The 20,851-nt window shown below is 34.9% G+C and overlaps 1 protein-coding gene across 1 annotated transcript; it reads left to right on the top strand.

Annotated features, from left to right (window-relative positions):
* The first annotated feature begins 16,033 nt into the window (after positions 1-16,033).
* On the top strand, positions 16,034-19,708 carry LOC102802271 (uncharacterized). The gene is made up of 6 exons (XM_006817323.2): positions 16,034-16,121; positions 17,783-17,859; positions 18,295-18,405; positions 18,723-18,820; positions 19,017-19,088; positions 19,489-19,708. The coding sequence occupies exons 2-6, from the start codon at positions 17,796-17,798 to the stop codon at positions 19,603-19,605; spliced, it is 462 nt and encodes a 153-aa protein (XP_006817386.1). The 5' UTR covers positions 16,034-16,121; positions 17,783-17,795; the 3' UTR covers positions 19,606-19,708.
* Positions 19,709-20,851: the final 1,143 nt, after the last annotated feature.

The following is a 20,851-nucleotide window of genomic DNA, read 5'->3' as shown; positions in this document are numbered from 1 at the left end:
AGTAAATCCTCTTGTTAATTACGTGTGTTTAATTAGTCTTGTTACCATGGTATTTATAGAGCCAATCACGACATAGTATTTTCATAGACATGGCCAATCACTGATCGTAAGTTTGTCCTTCAAGCTTTCCCGCCTTTTTTCACTCTGTTTTTGTGGGCTATGTTTCCTATGACGTTCGATTTAAGGGTATATAAGAATGAAACACACGCTTCTCGATATGTATTTCTTCAGTTTGTAACTCGTTACTATGTTCCAGCATTCGCTGTTGAATAAACCATTAGTTTATTAGTTTCTTAGACGAATTGCTGTCTCCGTGTCTGACATTTGTATACCCCCGCTCAAGGAGTCCGGTTTTTAACTGCATTCCCCCACAATACCTAGCGGACAAGTAGTCCTGACAAGAAGACAAATGTATAACTCATAATCGTTCAATAACGGTTCGATTACAATATGCGGGGGGCATGGATATCAGGAAGAAAATATTAAGTTGAAATGTCTTGACCAAAGTAGACATTGTGTTCAATATTCATTTTCTAAAAAGCCGACCAATCGGATTATATCTAAAATGAAATCTAACAATGCAATGTCGAGTGAGATATTGATGATTACGCAAAACAAGTAATTTATAGCAGCACATACGCTGAATGCATTTTATTTTTAGAAACGAACGCACACCGTTGCATACATTGGCGTTTTTAATTAAATGGCAACATGCATTGCTACATATTGTAAATGTATTTATTTTACAAATGAATAAATTAGTGTTGTCATAGCAATGCACAGTGTCAAATAACCTGCCTTGCTGGTGAAATGTGAGTAACAATTATATGAATTTTGTTATGCCATCTACATAGCTAGTACAACCTGTTTATATCGTTTCTTTTAATTCTGGCTGCATAACCAGTTTGGGGAAGAATTGTTTTTTTATTGTATCAACAATAAGTGTTGTATGCCTTCAATGTTGGTAGCTGCATTGCTGTGCATTTTCGTTTATTTTGTTAAACCTGCCACACATAATCAATACAGCAAATTATGGGTGAAACGGAATCGGTATCATCTACCCTTAACTGTTCAATGTTTAATGGACAGTATGATAGTTGATAGACTAATATTAGTGTCTCTTATCAACTCAGTCTGTATTTTGCCAGCTGCAATTTACAGTATTGCTCATTTTGTTTCAAAACACATTGAAATAATTATCACTTTGGAAGTGTGGTACATGTTTAGCGTAATTCTACATGAATAACAAGAAATTTGATTTACATTTTTTGTGTGTGTAAATGAAATAATGGTTTGTTTCAATATTTACAAAAGAATAGTCCACACATCGCCATATTGAATTACTAGTATTATTTAATGTGGTAAATGTGGTAAACATGGTAACTTGGTAAATGTGTATGATTCCACCACATATGTGCGTCACCACTCAGCAGTTCGTGAGTATATAGATTACCGCAACTCAAAGTCCAAGAAACCAATATAATACTGCATCCACTACTCTTGACGGTATATATATATATAATCTAATCATTGTTATTTATGAAGAAGAGCCTTCTAGAGAAAAGAGGAGAAGGAATGGATGCATATTTGACAGTCACTTGAACCGTTCTGATCACTGAAAATGAACAAATGACCACACAATACATTAAAATATATGTTGGCGCTTGTCGTGGTACAGGTTTGAATCTCGTGTTTCATGTTAAATTACTGTGTTCAATTCAATTGAGGTGCTTGATTGGCTGATAGTGCTAGTCGCATTATCTAACTAATGAAGACATGGGCTTATTAGTGTGTTATCATGTGGTGAACACTTACCAGGTAAGGAATATACATTTTTTATGTATGTTTTTTATTATTAATATAACTTCAATGGAACACATATTGGTACATTTTTCAAAACAGCTGGTCAGTTGTAAACGCGATGTAAACTGACATTCGAAGCAAATTTGGTAGATGACACAGAAAAACACGCTAAAGACGAAACAATGTGTAATTTAAGCAAGATGTGAATCGAGATGTTATCATCCGTAAATTTTGAAACATCGAATATCAATCCTGGTCTGCGTAAAAACTTGATTGCACTGCATTTGTTTGTCATTGGGTGAATCACAGTATACCTCTCAGTTTATGTAAATCACGCTAACATTCGTCTGCAAGTAGGTCGAACCAAGCGCACACGCCAAGCTTGATGCCAAATTTGGATATTTCAAAGCAAATTATTGAAAGTCCAAGTACAGGCTCGACAAACTCAATCACTGCGACAATCAAAACAATATTGTCCATAAAGATGCTGAAAACCTCAATTATATTTTATTTGTGCCTCGCGAGAAGCTGACAAGATTCGTTCACCCTGAACGCAGTGGCGGCGGGGGGGGGGGGGTCACCCAAAAATAAAATAGTTGAGGTGGGGGTGGGCGCGACGTCCCCCGTATCAAGCTAAAACCCTTTGTGTCAGCAAAATTTGCTCCTCAAAATGCAGGGGTAATAGCTTTTCAGAGGGTTTAGATTACAGATCTTGCCCCCTTATGCAAAATTTCGTGCCGTCGCCATCTGAAACGTATAAAATAACACAAAAAACGCACAATTTGAATACGTAAACAAACGCAATCAGGTCGTCAGCATTGTATGCAGATGACTATATGTCATCCAAAATATAATTGACAATAAATAGGATAAATGTCTACCTGCTAAGTTTTTGATGCGCTGCAGTTCGTGCCGCTGACTCCATGGGCATAATTAAATTCAACGCATGATTTTGAAGTAAACTTTCACACCTTCTGCACCTCGGTGAATAATTTTCCCATCGAGAAGAGAAATATTCATATACTCCCCGGTAGCACTTAACAATTGCTTAATATTACTCCCCCCTGAATGGCAAAGCTGAGTGCCCACGGTAGTTTAGCACTTGCTTGTTATTGAAAGTTCAAAAAAACATGACATGTAATTATCGATAATTCACACAACACAGTGATGCCACTGCGTTTTTTTATTCCTATTTATAAATGTATATGCTGCAACGATTAAAAATGGACTGTGGCATTAAACCTTCAAAGCAAACACGTGCTCCAAGGCTCAAATTACAAACCTTGAGATAAAAAAATATGCTCATTCTAGACAACTAACAAATTTACCAACTCTTGCATTAATATGACAGCCACCAGACTGGTCAACAGCTAATACAGCGCGACCTTCAGCTAAAACATATGCTTGCTCTTCAAAGCAAACACGCACTCAAAAGCTCAAATTACAAACCTTGAGCAAAAACATATGCTTGTTCATTCGAAAAATTTACAAACTTTTGCATTATTATGACGGTCACCAGACTGACCGACAGCTAATACAACAAAGCCATTTTAGCGTGACAACAATTTGTCTGTACCAGCAGTGTTAGTAAGGGGCCATATTAAATCGGTATTCTGTCATTACATCTTTGAAATTGCGTTTACGCTGAGTTACTTAAATTGGCCTTATGAAATCTGTCTGCAGTATACCAAATTCACTAACAGCTCACGGCATTGTGGATTTGTAAAAAAAACAGGCAAACACACGACAACGCCTGTAAACTCTCAAAAACAAATATATATAAATGTCATTGCACATAACAATAATTATTTCCTGCTTGTATCTAGAAAGACCTACTCTAGTTAAATTGAGCAATGAACAATGCGAGTTTATTACTGGCAGTAACAAGATTATATATTGAGAATTACACAATACTGTTGTTATTTTCATAACATCGCTGTATGTACGTAATTCCGAGCAAACGAACTGTAAGAATATGTTTAATTTAGGATAGGAGTTTACACCTGCCATGTCAGAAATTGTTTGCAAAAATGACGAGCTAAGTTTATAACGCCAATGACATACGCAATTAACCAGTGATTTCGACTACACTGCGCCCTCACTAGTTCACAGGAGAGACATATAGCACACCCATTTACTTTACACAATTTACATACATCGCAAACCATATCATATAAAATGCACCTAAAATCTGTGACGCAGTCAGTTTGCTCCTGGCACCAATTGGATCGTATGAATTGCAGAGGTAAGCTGATCATGTTTTTTCATACTTTTTATTTATATAGAGAGTAATGTTTAACACCGTAAGAAAAGCCCATACACACACAACTGTAGACGTCGAGCCTTAGAAACCACAACGCTATCAGTAACCGTTTGAATTACTAATACGCACTCGAAAAACCTATCCGCACATATATCTATGTGTTGTTGAATTTGATAGCTGCTTGTTGTGTTGTTTTGTATCCCTCAAAAACGTTACATTTTAACTATTTTACACGACAATGTATAGTCTCGAGCATTTAAAGGAGTACAATGCTTTCATTAATTGAATCAATAAATATAAAAAATACTAAATTTCTACACAACGAATTGTCTCGCTACTTTAAACGTCAGCTTGTTGTGGAGCAGATTATGTCCACGCTTGTCAGTGTTGCTTATTTACTATACTAATTTGTGTGGAAGCGGTACAGGACAAGAATTATTTATACAGGTTTTTATTTTTTTAGTTACTTGCTAAATATGAATCCAAAAATATATATCAGTTTATTTGTCGTAATGAGTGTGTTGCTGAGTAAAGCAGTTGGTAAGTCGAATATATTATTGTGTATGTAATTTAAATAATATCACGTGACTGGTAATGTTGAACTCATTAGATTATTATGAAGTTATTACGAGGATACCTCAAAGTACGCTCGAAGACAGTACAGCGGAGTATCTACCTCCGCGCAGCGGAGGTCGATGCGACGGCGTACTGTCTGAGTTTAACTTATTATTATACTTCTTTTCCTTCTAAGGATACGCCATTGGAAAGCCGAAATCTAAAAGGTTTAGAGCAGAATCAGTGAATGTCTTTGTCTGGAGTTTTTATTATTAGAGGACCCTTACGGGCGTAATCATTCCATATTTAGAATTCGCATTTTCTAATATGGTATCATGAAAATACCCTGTAAATTACAGCTAAATTAACGCACGCTGTAACTTATGGCGTTACGGTGACAGATGTATAATAATGTTTAATATGAAATGAATCTCAATAGTTGACCTTGTTTCAAACAATTTCTTGGGACATATGATTTCTAATATTGTTTTATAGTTGGGATTTATGGTAGTGCCTCAACAAATTTCATTCTAGAAAAGTTTACGGCCAGAACCCCTTTCAGGTATGACCGACAATATTGTTCAATTATCAAAACCTGATATTATCCACCAGCAGTTGATTACTAAAGGCGCCATCATTGATCACATTCCAAATAAAACTGTCTTCTCCGGGTCATGACATAATGATGCGTGTGCATTTATTTAAACAATAATGGAAAAAGCTGATGCTGGACACTGATTAGTCATAGTCACGAATTTTATTTTAACTTACAGGATTTTGTAATCCGAGGTACCATTACCAGTGTGGTGATGGTAGTTGTATTTCGGATTATCTACGATGTAATGGATCTCCTCAATGCTCCGATAATTCTGATGAAACTGACTGTGGTATGATATATACTTTGCTATTTTTCACTAAGCATTTAGTCCTTGCCTTCTACGTGATATGTCTGTTCGGTCTCAGATCAATGAATTGTATGTGTCATACCTATGATAGGTGCGCTTTATTATCTGTGTTTTCCTGTTTCGTAAAATTTTGTAGAATTAATATTTGAATAAGTAGATATGTGTAGAAAGAAAAAGGCAATTATGACAAATATCAATATATATATACTTGACAACGAGTAATACTATTTTTAACAGGTCAAATCTGTTACCACTGTACCTATACGTATGACGCTGAATACCCAGACTACTTTGGATGTAATGCTGGCAAATACCCGAACCATTGCTACAAAGATGTACGTAACAAACGTTAATTGTAGTACCATTGAATAAGCACATTATTCAATATAACAGTATTCTGTACATTATTTCCGCCTGTGATGTGTTGTGATAATGTGATATTGTCGTTGTGTAATATATAAACATGATTTGTGTTTGATGAGTTCCGAAAATGAATCAAATCATACAGCTTCTATATGTTATGTTTATACACAGGAAATCTGTTCTACTAAATACACACAGTCATCTGATAGAACTACTATCTCACTCGGATGCATGAATAAATTGGTACGTATATATGTTAATAAATACCTGAATGTTCTGATATTATGTGAAGCTATTGCAATCCAATACTTGAGAAGATCGAATATACATGCCAGCATAACACTAACGCACCACCAATGGCGCATTTAGAACGTAATAATGTCAACATTCATAAAAACGAACATTCATTTTTAACCTTCTTGACTTATAAACTTTCATTTATGAGTAACGGTGTTGTTGTTGTTGTTCTTGTGAAGGGTTGCTTAATTCGATATAGACTTTTCAATAAGAAAAGTTTTCAATAATGTCTGTCAAAGCAACGCTGCCATGTTAAATTTTGATTTTACGGAATATAGATTAATGCAAACACTGTCGTCATTTATTCTAGGATTGCGAGACAGAAAATGCGTTGAATGGCCAAAGTTGCAACGAAGACGAACCTGATGCTAGTGAGACAAGCTGTACATTTTGCTGCGATGACGTGTATTGCAACATGCAATGAATGGCAAACATGAAAGCATGTTGCATGTCGTGATGGTGGTGTTTTATACGTGACAATATGTAGACAATGTTATTTTTGGCCATGGATCAGAATTGAATGGCGAGATGATTCTTTTAGGCATTATTAGAGAGACAAACTTTGATGTAATCTGATCTGAATATGTGACCAAATGATGTTGATCTTGGTTTTGAACTGTATGCTCTTTCTAATTTATGTCGCCGGAATCTGAGGTGTTTTGCGGTGTAAAGGAATCCACGTGGACAGCTCTCCTTCCACGAGTTGCGAATATTGGACAGACACTCACTGCAGTTGATTGGTAGTGTGTTCGACTGAGTGTACAGCGTGTATTACAATTTCACTACTGACTGCGTTCCACATTACTGTCGTCACCATCGTTACCGGAGACTCGTTGGAACACTGTCGTCAATAAAAGATTTGTTTTCATTAAGTTTGAAGAATAATATAACATAAACCACTACCATTGTAACGTGTTAGGAACTCCCTGCCATCCCCGCACACCTGTGGAATAAAGTACGTTGTTTAAACTATAATTGTGTAACATATTCTTGTTGCATTTATTAAGTTTATTGGGACGGTATGGTGAGTATAGTGTCCCATCTAAATGAGCACAGAAGCGCATATAATGTTCATCATAGCGGGTGGGGTTGTCTGCATAAAATCATCTCGTTTGCATAAATTAATATCCATGAGCAACGAAAAACTCATTTTAAGTAACATAGTTGAACTCTTGCAACCTTGCCCTTAGTTATATAATATTATTCTCTTTATAATAGTTTGTTTCAATATGAATATGCATTGTCATAATTAATTAACTAGTCTTGGGGTTGAAACAACAGTCTACCGAATGTCCTTGATATATGTCAATATCTTGCAAAAACATTGGTGCCAAATATGTTTAATTATTTTAAGGGATATAATTTCCAAGTGCGTTTTTAAATTAGTATTATGAAAGCTCTATCATTCTGTTCTAATAGCTGAAACAAATCCCTGTGAATTTTCATTTGTCGAATGAACAGAATACACATTTTTTAGTACATTTTTTTTAAAAATGTGGATGCAACGTTTTGCTTTTTATGTATTTTTTTATGTACTGATTTTGATTTGATAACTTTGAACTAAACATATTTTCTTTTAGCTTCATATCTTGATCAAAGTTTGGCACCCAGTTCATAGGAGTGCTAATCTTGTTTTCTGAACAGATTTTAGGTTTGCAAATGTGTATCAGACTGTGCAAAAACTCTCTCCATGAGTTGGTTTTGAAACCCAGTCTAGTATTCCCATGGGATTTGGGAGATACATTACCAAGGATATTATTACAAGATAAATGATTTGCTTCATTGAACACATACAACAATGCAAATTTCCACAAAGATCAGTGACCTTTGAATGTGTATGTGTATGTGAATGTGTAAATGTTTCCCTCAATATACCTTTCCCTTCCATCTTTGATGGTACGGGCAAGGTAAAAACTGTGTCAAAATGCATTCCTATTGCCAACAGTTATAAATTCACTGATTATATCATTACGAGTTGAAAAAAATAATCGCAAAGCTGATGTAAGTGTTTTATAAGACACATTTCTTTATGAGACACACCAGCGAACTGTTGAATGTAACCACATCTTTTTTTTCTTTAACGCGATCATAGCAAGTCACTGAATTCACGGAAAATGCATCAGTACATTGATTTTTCACCCTAGTACTATTGTCCAAAATTTCTTAAAATGTTTTTAATATTTTTTACCTGCGACAAGTTACCTAATTAGTAAGCATTTCGAGAAATCACAGTGTGTGTCCATGCTCACTTTGAAATGGAACAACTTTGAACTCTAAACTAATGTGTTGGAGTTGACACATTTGTACAGGGAATAATTGCTGCATCATCTGTATTTCAAATATTCATGATTTGTTTAATTTTCAATAACGGCGATTTTTGGATGAGAAGTTAACTTCAAAAAAAGTTATAAAGAATAAAATTGTGAAACTCCTGTTTCGAGCTAAATAAGTAGTGTTAATTGGTGGAGCGACATACCCAAATTACCGTTTTCCATCGCAACCAGATTCATATCTCTACCAAAACCTTGTATATTTGTCGCTGTAAAAAGGGCAACTCCCCGCTAAAAAGAATTCATCAATATTGTTTTACAGTTATACATGAAAGAATACTTAACTAAATTTATAATATACCCACAGATGATATTGTATGTTACTGATAATCAGATACGTATGGTTATATTAATGCGCACGTAATGCATGTAATATATTATCTATCGATAATCAAGACGTGAATAAAAATAATATTAGTTTGTGAGCAAAATGTTTGGTTCATAAAGATCATGTGCATTATCATCTTCAGAACAATTATGTGCAGTATACTCGGCACATTAATGCCACACTGCTTTTCTGTTTCCTATTCATAAATATAATGTTGCAATGGTTAAATATGGACTATGACATTAAAACGTTAACGCAAGCACGCGGTCAAAGGCTCAAAACTTGAGCCAGAACATATGCTTGCTCTTCAAAGCAAACACCCGCCCAAAGGGTTAAATTACAAACCTTGAGGTAAAACATAAGCTAGCTCATTTTTCGCGCTGAAAAATGACAAACTCTTGCACTATCGTGACAGTCACCAGACCGGCCGGCAGCTAATACCACAAAGCGACCTTGGCGTGACAACAATTAGTCTATGCCAGCAGTGTTAGTAAAGGGTCAAATTGAGTCGGTATTCTGTCATTACATGTTTGAAATTGGGGATTGGGTTTATGCTGATTGTACTTAAATTGGCCTTATGAAATTTGTCTGCAGTATAGCAAATTCACTTACAGTGAACAGCAATGTGGATATCCACAAAATATCAAATTTCATTACTCCCAGGACCAGTGCGTTTAAAAAAAACGCCGGGTATAGCATTGTTATTTACATATTGTTAACAATAGCGTGATGTGGAACAGACAAAAAAAAACACGACAACGCCTGAGTACTTCCCATTGTCTCGAAAGTGCACAAATATATACAAATGCATAATTATTATTAGCTTGAATCTACAGAAACCTACTCCAGTAAAATTGAGCAATGAACAATGTGAGCGCATAACTGACAGTAACAAGAATGTATCTCGAGAATTACACATCATAACATCGCTGTATGTAAGTAATTCCGAGCAACTGTAAGAATATCTTTCATGTAGGATAAGAGTTTACACCTGCCATGTCGAAGAGATATTTTGCAACCACGACGAGCCAAGTTTATAACCGATGACATACGCAATTAACCAGTGATTTCCACTAGAGAGCGCCCTCACTAGTTCACAGGAGAGACATATGGCACACCCATTTACTTTACACAATTTACATACATTGCAAACCATATCATATAAAATGCAACAAAATCTGAGACGCAGTCCGTTTTTTTTTTCATACAAACACTTTTTATATACAGAGTAATGTTTAACACCATATGAACGTCCAGGCACGCACAATTGTAGACGTCAAACCTTTCCGGTGTTCATTGGCGTTCAACCTAAAGTAGAATGTGGACTTTGATGTAGAAACCACAGCGCTATCAGTGACTCGTTTGAATTACTAATACGCACTCGAAAAAAATATCCGCAAACATATATATGTGTTGTTGAATTTGAAAGCTGCTTGTTTTGTATCCCTCAAAAACGTTACATTTTAATTATTTTACACTACAATGTGTATAGTCTCGAGCATTTAAAGGAGTACAATTCTTAAAAAGTCAGCTTGGTGTGAAGCAGATTATGCCCACGCCTGTCAGTGTTGCTTATTTACTATACTAATTTGTGTGGAAGCGGTACAGAACAAGAATTATTTATACAAGTCCATATAACTATATAATATCGCTGTTTTTATTTTTGTTTTAGTTACTTGCTAAATATGAATCCAAAAATATATATCAGTTTATTTGTCGTAATGAGTGTGGTGCCGAGTAAAGCATTTGGTAAGTCGAATATATTGTTGTGTATGTAAATAATATCACGTGTCTTGTAATGTTAAACTCATTAGATTATTATGAGATTATTACGAGGATACCTCAAAGTATGCTCGAAGACAGTACAGCGGGAGTATCGACCCACGCGCAGCGGTGGTCGATGCGACGGGCGTACTGTCTGAGTTATTATTATACATATTTTCCTTCCAAGGATACACCATGAGAATGGTGAAATCCAAAAGGTTTAGGGCAGAATCAGTGAACGTTCTTGTGTGGAGTGCGGTCAAACCCTGATGGCATTCATCTTTGTTTTTATTATTGGAGGACGCTCACTGCGCGCAATCATTCCATATTTGGAATTGTAATTTTCTAATATGGTAGGATGAAAATACCACCGTTAATTACCGCACAATTGACGCACGCTGTAACTTATGGCGTTACGGTGACAGATGTATAAGTATAGTTAATCGCACGAGTTGGAGTGCGTTTATAACTATAAAGGCCACAGTTTTTGTCAGCATCTTGTAAATGCACGAGGCCGATATTATTTAATACATTAGTTGTATTACCGTTGAATAAGCTCATTCTTCAATATAGCAGTATTCTGTACATTATTTCCGCCTGTGATGTGTTGTGATAATGTGATATTGTCGTTGTGTAATATATAAACACGATTTGTGTTTGATGAGTTCCGAAAATGAATCAAATCATACAGCTTCTATATGTTATGTTTATACACAGGAAATCTGTTCTACTAAATACACACAGTCATCTGATAGAACTACTATCTCACTCGGATGCATGAATAAATTGGTACGTATATATGTTAATAAATACCTGAATGTTCTGATATTATGTGAAACTATTGCAATCCAATACTTGAGAAGATAGAATATACACTTACGCACCACCAATGGCGCATTTAGAACGTAATAATGTCAACATTCATAAAAACGAACATTCATTTTTAACCTTCTTGACTTATAAACTTTCATTTATGAGTAACGGTGTTGTTGTTGTTGTTCTTGTGAAGGGTTGCTTAATTCGATATAGACTTTATAATAAGAAACGTGTTCAATAATGTTTGTCAAAGCAACGCTGCCATGTTAAATTTTGACTTTACGGAATACAGATTAATGCAAACACTGTCGTCATTTATTATAGGATTGCGAGACAGAAAAAGCGGTGAATGGCCAAAGTTGCAACGAAGATGAACCTGATGCTAGTGAGACAAACTGTACATTTTGCTGCGATGCCAAACATGAAATCATGTCGTGATGGTGGTGATATTGAATGGCTAGATGAATCTTTTAGGCATTATTAGAGAAACGAACTTTGATATAACCTAATCTGAATATGTGACCAATTGATGTTGATCTTGGTTAAAAATCTATGTTTCACAGAAAGTAGTGCCTTTACCCGTCTATAACTCCATAGTGTACGACACATTGAACATATTTCAAGAAGATAGTTCCTACAATCAAATACAAAACTTGTTTTCCTCAGTTCTTCACAATATGCGTTATATTTTGCAGAACTGTGAATTAAACACGAATTGCACACATTGCTTTGATTTTATTGTACTAGTTGTTATGTGTCTTTAGTTTCTACAAATATTACAACTGAAACCTAAAATAGGACCATAGGCGAAGGAACCTAACTGTGGGTTACTATTTTACTGAAGTACATGTAGAAACAACGACACGGGTCTCAATTATCCGCATTGTATTATGTGTCTCTTAACATAGTGAGGTACATTTATTATGCTTTTTGACATGCAAAAATTACCATCGTACATATTTATGTACATTTCATAATGATAAAATAATTAATACCCTTTTCACTGTTAGTTGAATTCGCTGACCTTTCAAAATGAATTACTAACCCTAATATTAAATAAATATATTACTTGGGAAATCATAGAAAGTACGTATGCGTATTTGTGAAAACATAACAACAAGATTTGTGCTTCACATTTTATTCAAAATTGTTCTCTTGGCCCGAAAATAACTTTTTGCAAATATGACTCTTCAAACGAGGTGACTTTCATATAATCTCAGTAATAAACACTTAGCATCTGCACTTTACAAGTTAGCAAAGTTAAAATCATTGTCCACGCTTATTAATGGCGATGACACACAGCCATGGGGAGAGCATTGAAGAACGTTGACCACCTCAGTGATGTGCAACCTGACTAGGATTGTACCTTCATCCAGTTTTTGGAATTACCAGCTTTTTTGATACGGAGCACATCGGTCTGGTACAGCGGACCTGGATAAACTAATCTATGACAAACGCGGAAATAACAAAGTTGTTTAATTTTGGACTGTTAATAGATTTTTGTTTTAGATAAAGACTGTCAACACTGGCAGCCAGTGTAGTTTGTGATCCGTAAAAAAATGGTGACGCGGAGGCGGCGGCACGAAATTGTGCACGGAGGGATCTGCTCGCCAACCCTGCGCGACCTTACGAGGGGGCAGAGGGGCATGCTCCCGTTAAACAAATTAAATATAGACTCTCTGAAACGCTAATTCACGCACTTTGTGGGACATATTTTGTTGACACAAAGGGTTCCAGATAGATTTTGAAGGGGCGACGCCCCCAATATTTTTTTGAGGGGCGACCGCTCCCTCTGCTCCCCCATGACGCATTCACTGACACGTGTAAATTACATTAGCATGTAAAGAAAGCTGGCCACAAACATCTCAATACGATAACTGTGTCAGCAACAAGGAGAAGTTACTCATTTGTGTCACGACATTTGACAAGTTAATATATTCAGAAGGATTTAATTTTCAAATGGGTTAGTCACACAAAAATACAAACTATCAAATACAGACAGCGCCATCTCTGGCCAAAATGAATAAACTTAATTAACAAACTGGCAAAATATACACTAAAACAGTTCAAGTAAAGTTATCACCAAATGACTTTTTGACACAACGCACGAATACATACTAGCCAATCTTATACCTATGGTGAAACAAATAAACCATATTTTATTAGAAAAAACAGCATTTATGCTTGTTATGTGTCTTGTCATCTGCAGTATCACCAACGCCTGCAAGAGTTCAGAGATAAACTAGGCATTCATCACAACATCGCCGATAATCGATTAGTAAGAGATGAAGTGAAACATGCCATACATATCAAACTAATGTAAAATGTCACATAAATAAACCGGCGATGGTTTCAATGGTTTGATCATCAAAATATACTTTCACAACTGTATCACTAAGGTTTCTTTCCTGTTTAAATTCATCATTCGACGATATGCTATGCCAGTACATGGAACCACTCACCCTAATTCAGAATTACCCAATGCATGAGCTGCCGTCTGGAGCAACAACATTGTGGAAATACGCCGTTGAACATGAAACAAACACTTCCACATTCATCACCAAGATCGTCATCCAGCGAAGATAAGTAGATTATTTGTACGTGTAGTGTTAATAGCCTAACTCTGGACATTAAACCTTATTTCTGAGTGTGAGCTGTCCTCGGTTAATACTATGATAATAATTAAAAACATAATTTAAATAATATTAAATACATAATTAAACACATAATTATTATTTTTTAATAATAATAAATAATATAATAATGAATATCGTTTCGATAAATATTTATCTTATGATTATAATCCTGACACTCAGTGACAATCACTCTGGCCTGATTAAACTAATGTGTTCTAATTGAGACAATTGGACAATGACTAATTGCTGCATCCTCAGTATTTCAAATATTCATAATTTATTTAATTTTCAATAATCGTTCAATCTTGGAATGTGAATTCATCCATAATCTTCTTGAGTTATAAATGCAGCAATTCGGAAAATGCTGTTTCTAACAGAATGAGCTGTGTTAGTGTGGAGACCAACCTTGTTTGTAAATTTCATGAGAAAACCATACAAAAAAAATCGAGTTATACATAAAAACATCGTACTTGAAATGCATGTTTCAATTGCCACGGATACACATATATGCAATAACCTTATCAACCGGTTCCTGTGTTATGGACAACTGCCTTTTAAAAAAATGTCACATGAATTCATAATTAACTGTTATAACTTATACATAACAAATCCTTATCTGCATTAATATATATATGCGCATATGATATTTGAATTAACCATATACTAATGGTTATATTAATGCCTATGTAATTTATTATTTATCGATTTTCACGACGTGAATAAGAATAATATTGATTAACGAGTGTTTCAATGAAGAAGATTAGTGAATATGACAGTATTTTACGAAAAAAACATAGCGTCATATAACGGCTGTGACTTACTATCCATTGTTAGAATAATTGAGTGAATTGGTGAGGTGTGACGTAATGTGCAACAGCCCCCACCCGCCCCCATATATCGAAACGATAGCTGTATATTAGCCATGGTATTTTGAATGAATGTGATCTAGGGGTTTTCAGCTGCACGAGTCAAATGGTTATGGTAGTTAAATTTCTGCATATTTTTGTAGTTACAATTGAAAGTAGAAAAAAACATAATAAAATGACATGCAATTATGGATACTATACACTGCACAGTGATACCACTTTGCTTTTCTGTTTTCCATATTTAAATATATATGTTATAATGGTTAAAATGGAGTATGGCATCAAGACTTAAGGCTTGTAAGCTAACACATATGCTTGCATAAATAACTGAAAATGATAAACTCTTGCATTATTATGGCAGTCACCGGACTAGCCGACAGCTAATACCGCAAAGCTTCTTTGGCGTGACAACAATAGGTCTATGGCAACAGCGTCAGTAGGAATCGGTATTCTGCCATTACATGTTTGAAATTCGGGCTTGTGTTCAGGCTGATCGTACATAGATTACCTTTATGGCATAGCTCAGTAACAAATACCACATAGTGACTGCTCCGCCATGATATCAAACTGTGAGCCACAAAGTATTTGGTTATTTTAATGGTGCATATTACACCAGACAGCTGTCAATGGACTTTAACTGAATACATCGAATAGGGCAATCAATAACCATGACTTTCGCAATAGCGTCCCGGGCGCCAAAAAACGAAACAGATATTAGGGAACTATGAAGAGCTTCAATCACAATAGAGAAATGTATTTCTAAGATTATGGTTTGATATATTAATTAAATATATAGACTATGGTCAACCGGAAGGATTAATGTCTGCTTGAATATAGAAAGACCTACTCCAGCTAATGTGAGCATATCATTAACGGTAACGAGGCTATATCCTGTTAGTGCTTTCTGTATATAATTAATTCAGAACACATTACGTGTAAGAATATATTTAATGTAGAATAACAGTGCACACTTGCCATGTCAAGGACATTCTCTGCATTCACGAGGAAACCAGTTTATAAAGCCAGTGATTTCGACTATACTGCGCCCTCACTAGTTCACATGGGATACATATGACGCAACCATTTACTTTGCACAATTTACATACATGGCAAACCATATCATATAAAATGCAACAAAAATCTGTGACGCAGTCAGTTTTCTCTTGGTACCTATTGGATCGTGTGAATTGCAGAGGTAAGCTGATCATGTTTTCTCAAACACTTATAATATATATTTACAGAGATTGTAATTTTTAACACCTCATATAAGCGCGTACGTGCATAATTGTGCTGTGTATTTCAACAATATCTATGTAGTTATTCTGAATACTGCAATAAGCGCTGACGTTTTTTTCTCTCGAAGACTATATTGAAATAACAGTTCAAAGTGGCGAGAGTATGATTTACATAATTTTTAATCTTTATCTTGTGAAATTTTGTTATGCTTTTTAAAAATGTGTTTGCCAAATATTACTTATCTGTAAACAGCGTTGAGAAGTTGTTTTCGCTTTGTTCCCCAGCTCAGTAGTCTACTAATTATACTCGGTAATTGTATTCACGCGCCGCGTTTTTAAAATAAGCCAAACCATCGAATGTTGAGATATTTTGCCAGGAAGCAATTAGATTTCTCCCATTGTTACTACACTACGCGCACAATTTGTGCTAATTTGACGTCACTAAATACGCGTTATTTTTTGCTGAATATCTTGTGTTCTGAAATATATGAATCGATAGAAAATGTCGATGAAGGTACAGAAAATTATCCAAGCCTGTTCATCGAAGCATTCGCCAGCATAAATGCGTAATTATTTTTTTACAGAAAAAGTAATTTTTCACCTTTGGTTGAGTAACGCGTCGTAGAATGCAGATACGGGCATGCAAAATACACTTGTGAAAAGCATGAAGTCTGGCGATTCTAAAAATATATACTTTCTATTTGTAGTCATTTAGTCACAATTAGAGGATGAAAACAAGTATGCAAATAATAGTCCCGCTACCTTAAGGTTAACATGACCCTGTGTCTGTTGCATTGATACGCAAATGACTAATCTATGAAAAAAAACATTGTTTTTGAGCGCTCATTACTTGTGAGACAGCGACTGAAACATGAGGGAAAAAAAAGAAAATACCCAGTACAAACGAGGAACGGCTAATTTTAAAATATTGGAATAAAAACGTTAATTATATTTTGATTGATCCAATCTGTTCTTCGTAAAATCGGTTATATGATTTATGAAGCTAAAATGCTTAATTGATTGTTGTTCATTTTTTGGTAAATTTCAGATCTCGCTCTCATACAAAATGTCGTGCCGCCGCCCCTGCATTCGTTGGTGATTGATTATCTAATTGGCCTTTAATTCGTGGCATAATCATCCAATGATTGACGTATCTCCTTTTCAGTGTGCATTGGTGTTCAACCTAAATTAGGATTTGAATTCAGGTCTATCTATTTTGAATCTGAGGCAACGGCCACTACGCTATCAGTGATCGTTTGAATTCTTAGCACTCACTCGAATAACCTATAAGCACATATATCTATGTGATGTTGAATTTGGTAGTTGTTTGTTAGGCTGCCTTGCTTCCCTCAAAATAGTTAAAATTTAACGATTTTACACTACAATCTATGCGTGTAATCCCGAGCTTTTAAAGGAGTATAGTTCTTTCATTAACTAAAAAAAGAAATATAAAAAAATCGTCAACGCAAGGAATTGTCTCACTACCTTAAAATAATCTGGGTATGAAGCAGGATATGCGCATACTTTTCAATGCTGCTAATTTATTATATACATTTCAGATGTATTTAAACAAATATTGGCTCCACATAGCTATCATAATGTACTTGTTTTTGTGTTTTAGTTACTTGCTGAATATGATTCCTAAAATATATATTAGTTTATTTGTCGCAATGAGTGTGTTGCTGAGTAAAGTTTATGGTAAGTCAAATATAATCACGTGTCTGGTATTATTGAAATTATTAAATTATCGTCGAGTATGAAATATAAACATTTATCGACCTTGTTGCAAACAATGTATTTGGACATAAGCTTCCTAGTATTGTTTTATGGTAGGAATTTGTGGTTGTGCCCTAACATATTCCTGCAATAGTTTCCGCCTGGACCTATTTAGGAATGACTAAACACCAAATTAACATTGCCCATGACCTGAGCTTACCCAGTAGGACTTCATTTACAATGACGCCACCATTGATCAAATAACATTCTAAAAGAGAAATACATTCTTAACGCCAAGAAATGTTTTCTCCAAATCATAATGTGAGTGCATTTCTTTAAAAAATAATATGACAATGAAAACAAAATTGATACTGGACACTGATTATTCATAGTCACGAATTTTATTTAAACTTACAGGATCTTGTCAATATTACGAGTACCAGTGTGGTGATGGTAGTTGTATTTCGGATTATCTACGATGTAATGGATCTCCTCAATGCTCCGATAATTCCGATGAAACTGACTGTGGTATAATATTTACTTTGCTATTTTTCACAAAGAATTTAGTCCTTGCCTTCTACGTGATATGGCTGATACGTCTCAGATCAATGATTTGATTTGATTTAATAATACCTATAATAATAAGCGCACTGTAATTTTCACGTTTCCTGAAATATCTGGAATTTTGTGGAATTTAAATATACATCACTGGTACTTAGAGATTGTCATATAGAGAAGCGCGAGGCAATCATCGTTCAATTTAGTCGATAGAAAGCAAATATGAAAACGCAAATAATATACTATTTTATACTAGATAACGAGTAATGTATAATATTTTTCAACAGGTCAAATCTGTTACGATTGTAACTATATGTATGATGTTGATTACCCAGACTACTTTGGCTGTATTGCTGGCAGATATCCGAATAATTGCTACCAAGATGTAAGTAACAAACGTTAATTGTAGTACCATTGAATAATCGGATTTCATTTGTCATTATAGCATCATTCTCTACATTAATTCTGCTTGTTATGTGTTCTGAACATAATTTCGTAGTATAGCATGTACACGATTTGTTTGTCACATATATGAACAGGAGTCAGAACGCACCGCGTTAATATGTTATGTTTATATGCAGGAAATCTGTTTTACAAAATACACGCAGTCTGGTAATAAAACTTCTATCTCACTTGGATGCATGAATAATGTGGTACGTATTGCGCATGCTCATGATTACCATATTTTTTGGATATTGTATCAATACCTAATAAGATCGAATATACATACATGCCTAACACTAACGCACCATTAATGTTGCAATGAGAGCGTACTAATGTCAAAGTGTTAAAAAACGAAGAATCATTTTAAGCCTTGTTGACTTATAAAATATTTTTTTTTAGTTTACCAGTAAATGTATTGTTTTTGTTTATGTCTATGTTTCACAGACTAAAGGCGAAGGATTTCTTCATCCAATATAAAATTTGTCAATAAATAAAGTTCCAATTAATGCCCAATGCCAATTAGGCCAATAATTCATGTGAAAGCAATGCTGCTGTTAAAATTTTATTTTACGGAATACAAAATAATGCAATTACTGTCTTTTATTTTAGGATTGCGAGACAGAAAAAGCACTGAATGACCAAAGTTGCAACGAAGATGAACCTGATGCTAGTGAGACAGACTGTACATTTTGCTGCAATGACGACGTGTATTGCAACGGTAGATAGCTGAAAAGGAGTCCGTCATTCCGCGTGTCACACTTCTATATAATTATGTTATTATTAAGACATCATAAAGATTGGAGTGTAATAAACCCCTAAATAAATACAACAGCGTATATTATGTTCATTGGTTTGAGTGAATATTGTTGTAATATTATTTGTTTGTTCTGTCACGGTATGTCATATTTCATCAGTGTTAATAATCCGTGTATAGTTTGCGAGCACGCTATAGTTTACGCAATATGTACGACTGCAACTGAGGGCTGATGGGTAGAATTTAATATATCGGTTTCATGTAACTGTACTTTGAATGGTTGTTCTGGAGTATAATATAATTATATACTATAGTATAATTCGATTAATATAGTATATAATTCTCATCTAGAATCTACGTTTCCCCGTAATCCATGTTTCCCCGTCTGTATGCTTTCTCCAGTCTATAGCATCATAGTGTTTTCTACATAATAGTCATATAACAAGGAACACTACCAACATTATCACGTTGGTCACTTTAGGCAGCTTGTGTTGCAAATAATTTGTATTGTATCGTAACTTACAATCAAATACAATTTTTTATTTTTATTGATATTCTGTGATCTATTTTAGCAGCATATACTGTAGACTTGATGAATTGTAACGATGAATTAGGGCAATCAAACAAATTAAGGTAGATACCTGATCCATTTTCCTTCCAGGTGAGACTCGTCTGGAGCACGTTTACTACCTTTAACGTACAACCCAACTCGCGGCAGATCTCCGCCTCGTGCGGTCAAAACATTTCATTGCTCCATTTAACTACAATATCTATAATAGTGAAGCACACATTGTGTCTGGAAACTAGTCGGTTAATTATGTATGTATTTAATACAAATGAAAATAGATGATGTGTCATAAATAATCACGAGGACTAGGTCAGTTATATTTCGCAGTTGGTGTGAAATAAACTTGCCAGTGTAAAAAAATAATAACTCAAAGGTAGCATTTCACTTTACACATTGTTACATGCATTTAGCTTATATATATATATTACAGCTTATTGCAACTTAACATAAGACCATTGGAGAGGGAACGTAACTGTGTATTGCTACGTTACGGAAGTGGCAGTGACATTACGACGCATGTCTAAATTATCCGCGGTTTATTATGTGGTTGTTAACAAAGTTACCTTTATTAGGTTAGAAAATATGCTACTTGACATGCATTTTTTACACTCGTATATACAATAGAATAATTAATACGCACACATAAATTA

This window comes from Saccoglossus kowalevskii, chromosome 17, assembly GCF_978046115.1.
Source record: "Saccoglossus kowalevskii chromosome 17, keSacKowa6.1, whole genome shotgun sequence".
Classification (NCBI taxonomy): domain Eukaryota; kingdom Metazoa; phylum Hemichordata; class Enteropneusta; family Harrimaniidae; genus Saccoglossus; species Saccoglossus kowalevskii.
The sequence above is the reverse complement of the archived record's forward strand: the minus strand, read 5'-3'. Positions and strand labels throughout refer to the sequence as shown.